The sequence below is a fragment of the Triticum aestivum genome, chromosome 5A (genome assembly GCF_018294505.1).
Source record: "Triticum aestivum cultivar Chinese Spring chromosome 5A, IWGSC CS RefSeq v2.1, whole genome shotgun sequence".
NCBI lineage: Eukaryota > Viridiplantae > Streptophyta > Magnoliopsida > Poales > Poaceae > Triticum > Triticum aestivum.
The window spans coordinates 10941497-10945437 of NC_057806.1; the positions used below are offsets into that span (position 1 = coordinate 10941497).

At 43.1% G+C, this 3941-nt stretch overlaps 1 protein-coding gene across 1 annotated transcript; it reads right to left on the reverse strand.

Annotated features, from left to right (window-relative positions):
- Nucleotides 1-1803: 1803 nt before the first annotated feature.
- On the reverse strand, nucleotides 1804-2541 carry LOC123106335 (pathogenesis-related protein 1). The gene is made up of 2 exons (XM_044528534.1): nucleotides 2345-2541; nucleotides 1804-2261 (listed from the first exon to the last, which is right to left on the reverse strand). The coding sequence occupies exons 1-2, from the start codon at nucleotides 2529-2531 to the stop codon at nucleotides 1921-1923; spliced, it is 528 nt and encodes a 175-aa protein (XP_044384469.1). The 5' UTR covers nucleotides 2532-2541; the 3' UTR covers nucleotides 1804-1920.
- Between the last annotated feature and the right edge of the window lie 1400 nt (nucleotides 2542-3941).

Consider the following 3941-nt stretch of genomic DNA (forward strand, 5'->3'; position numbering starts at 1 on the left):
ATACTTAATATTCGCATGTATTTAATATACTTTCTTTGAAATTAACGTGCCTTGCACATACACATTGACTAGTCAAATAGAAGCATGCGAGAGCTCCGACGTTGTCTTTCACAATGGACCCTATTGGTCAGTCTCAGCTCGCAGCATGGGCCCGTAGGTCATGGTGCGAAGGCCCATTAGTCAAACTTTTTGTGCCCAAGTCGGTTCGTTTTGATCGGCAAACCCCCTATTTGACACTGCAGGCGCCCATTAACGTGTATTTTGCAAACGTGCGCCTGCAAAGCCCCATGCTGGGCCGGCCCATTCTAATTTTCCCCTCTGTTTTTTGAGAAATGTCAACAAAAGCTGGCACTATGGTTCGAACCCGGATTGCAACTGCTACGCTCTAACCACCACGCCACCACACAGCTAGTGCGTTCGTTTTTAAATTTTATTCGTTGTTCAGTTCGGTTTATTATTCTATTTTTTCTCATTCTTTTTTGTTTTCTTTAATGCATGTTTTTTTTATAGATTTGTGAACCTTTTTTTCTAAATGCATGAACTTTTTCTATGAATTCATGAAGTATTCTTCAAAATCGATGATTTTTTTTAAATTTGATGAACTTGTAAAATTCGCTGAACTTTTTCCAATATCGATGATTTTTTATAAAAAAATTGATGAACCTTTTCCAAATTCTGTGAACTTCTTTTGAAATTATATAAACTTTTTTCAAATTGATGATCTTTTTTCAAATTCTATGAACTTTTTCATTTCCGATGAAACTTTTTTCAAATCGATGAACTTTTTTCAAATTCTATGAACTTTTTCAAATTCACAAACCTTTTCTATTTTATCGAACTTTTATTTTGAATTCATGGTTTATGTGAATGCGTTTTCACATTTATGTTTTCTTTATTCACATATATTTTATAGTGGGTATATAATAGTATATGTTTAATGTTTGTGCTGAATGAAAGGTCAAAGAGAACTATTTATCTTAATTAAGAAAATCTTGATAGCATACAATAAAATGTTTTTGAAATTTTAAAAAATGTTCACACGTTTGAATAAAATGTATGTAACATGATGAAATGTATATCATGTATTTGGAAAACGTTAAACATGTTTAAAATATAATTTTGATTTATGCAGAAACTGTACAAATGTATATGTAAAAGGTAGGCATCAAAAATATATTTTGGAAAAACATTTAATCCTGTAATTATTATTTTTAACCTGTATAAAAAATGTTCCTTGTGGATATAAATGATGTGAAATTATAAAAAAATGTACACGTGTTTTAATAAAATATTTATGACATTATGAAAAAAATGTGAATGACGTATCTCAGGAAATTGTAAAGCATGTATGAAAAAATGTTCTCGATTTATTAAAAAAAATGTACTTCACGGGCCTCGCGGCAGCGGCCGGAGGTATAGTCGTTGCAGGTGGAGGCGGTGGCGCTGATGGGGGCGGCGCGGTGGCGGAAGGAGGCAGGCGTGCGGTGTCGCGTGGTCGACTGGCTGCAGAACGCCACGGGCCTCGCCATGACTATACCAAGCAGCGTCCGCACGCGTCGGCGGGCACGGGAAGTTGTCAATGGGGAAGAGGTCCCGGACATGAGCAACGATACGCCCGGGAAGAAGTCAATGGCGGGCACGCAAGTGGCAAGTCTGATTTGACTGCATATACTACTGCCGTAGCAGGCTAGAGCATGGCGACATGACCAGGGACATGTTCATATGTGTCATGTGTGCTAGACAAACCATATTAACATATCTTGTTAGAAAATGTAAGAGATGTGTAGTAGTACAAGTAGTACAGGAGAACATACGTGCTATGAGTCCCTGAATATAAGCACACAATTGTTGGAAAAATCATCACAATTATTGCGTCACTACTTGAGGGTTTGGAGCAGCTTTATTAGACAACTAGGGACATCACATGTTAATCATATATATGATCTCTGTTGACTGATTTATTTGGTCGTTGTAGGCATCCGGGTTGGCGATAAGGTAGGCCTCGGCGGCCTTGAAGATGGCCGTGGCATAGCCCTTGGCCTTGGTGATCTCATCCTCCACCTCCATGCCCGGCAGCAGCTTGTATGTTGATTTCACCTTGACCATGCTGCCGCCGTTGGCCGCCGACTCCACCTTGATGTGCGACGTGGCCGCCTCAATCGCGGCGCCGATGCCACCACCCTCGATGAGGGTCGACTTGCACTCGCACTTGTCCACGTCAAGGAACTCGAGCCTCTCCTTGATGAGGTTGAAGGGCATGGCTGCGAGATAGGGAACTGCGTTTCAAGCTTTGACCATGTGAATCAGATTGCAGGTGAGATGAACTGATGCATGTGATGCATACCTGAGGTGAAGTTGAACTGCCTGACGCTTCCTACGCCGCCTTCTCCCTCAACAGCGTGGGCGCTGGCGACGATCTGCGGCACGAGCTTGGGGGCTAGGGTGTGCCAGTCCATGATGCCGGCGCGGAAGAGGCGCGGGGCGGCGACCGGCGACTCGATCTCATGGGTCCAGCTGTTGGTGGAGGGCATTGCTGTGATGATCAAGCTAGCTAGCATAACCGGTGCAAATGGTGTGAGCAGCGCTATAAATAAGGGCTCGAGAGAGGGGGTTGGTGAATCATGGCCGGATGGGTCTGGTCAGTGGACTGGAGCCTGGTTACGGCGCCAAAGCCAGGCGTCGAGTTTTTTCTAAAATGGACGGCGCTTTGGTCGATGTGGAAGAATGTGATCTCTATCCAATTGGCACCACGGTCTCCGTGGGGAAATTATTCTAGTGCTAGCTAGGTGTGATCAGCCAGCTGCATCACCCATTAACAAATGAAAGGAAATCTTGAGACGAGTCACACACCGTTTGACTCATGTTCCATCCATCCCATGCACGGCCGTGATCCCACTGTAAACCTCCCGTAATTCAGCTACCTGCCCGTCTCCCGTAATTTCTTACCCCGTTTCCCCGGTCTGCTGCTGCCCACTCCCATTATCCCGCATCCTATTCCTCCAGGCATGTCTCTCTCGTGCTTCCGATCCAGCAAGCGCACATGCACGCCGGTCTGCGTCGAGTCGTCGTTATTTGCAGTACACTGATCCTGCCCAATATCCCTGGTAAAGGTCTTGCCAAGATTATGCCCAATCCCTAGTAAAGATCTTTTTTTTTTGAAAAGGGGGGCTCCCCGGCCTCTGCATCAGAGTGATGCATACGGCCATCTTATTAACCAAATAACAAAAAGTGTCAATAAGGTTCCAAAGTCTCCAGTTGATAAAAGGAAAATGCAGCTCACACAAAGCTTAAAAAGTCTAGATACACAAACTAGTCAGGAAAAGATGCCACAACCGGCTGCCTAAAAATAGATAGGTAAACTAATTGCCTATCCTATTACATGACCATCATCCAAACCGGTTGAAAATATCCCGAGCTACCATCTCTCAACGGATAGATTCAGTAACCAAACGCTCCCTGGCCTCCATCGAAGTGAGTAGCGACCACGAACGGATCACTGCCGTAGCTCAGAAAATAACCTGCAAAAAATAAATCCGTGATGTTCTGTTAAAAACCAAATCATTTCTGCAATTCCAGATAGTCCACAACAAAGCGCAAACTCCAACCCGAATATGTCTTGCTAAGTCAGGCTCAACCTCATTAAGCCATGTCCCAAATAATGCATTGACAGAAGTCGGTGGAGTAATATTACAAGCAATATGGACCGTCCGCCAAAGGACTTTGGCCAACGGGCAATCAAAGAATAAATGCTTAATCGTCTCATCCCGATCACAGAAACTACACCTAGTAGGTCCTGTCCAATTACGCTTTATCAAGTTGTTCTTTGTTAAAATAACTTGTTTATGGACAACCACATAAACACTTTAATTTTTAAAAGAACTTTGACAACCCAAACATACTTGGAAGTTGATAAAGATCTTGCCAAGATTATTAATTATGCT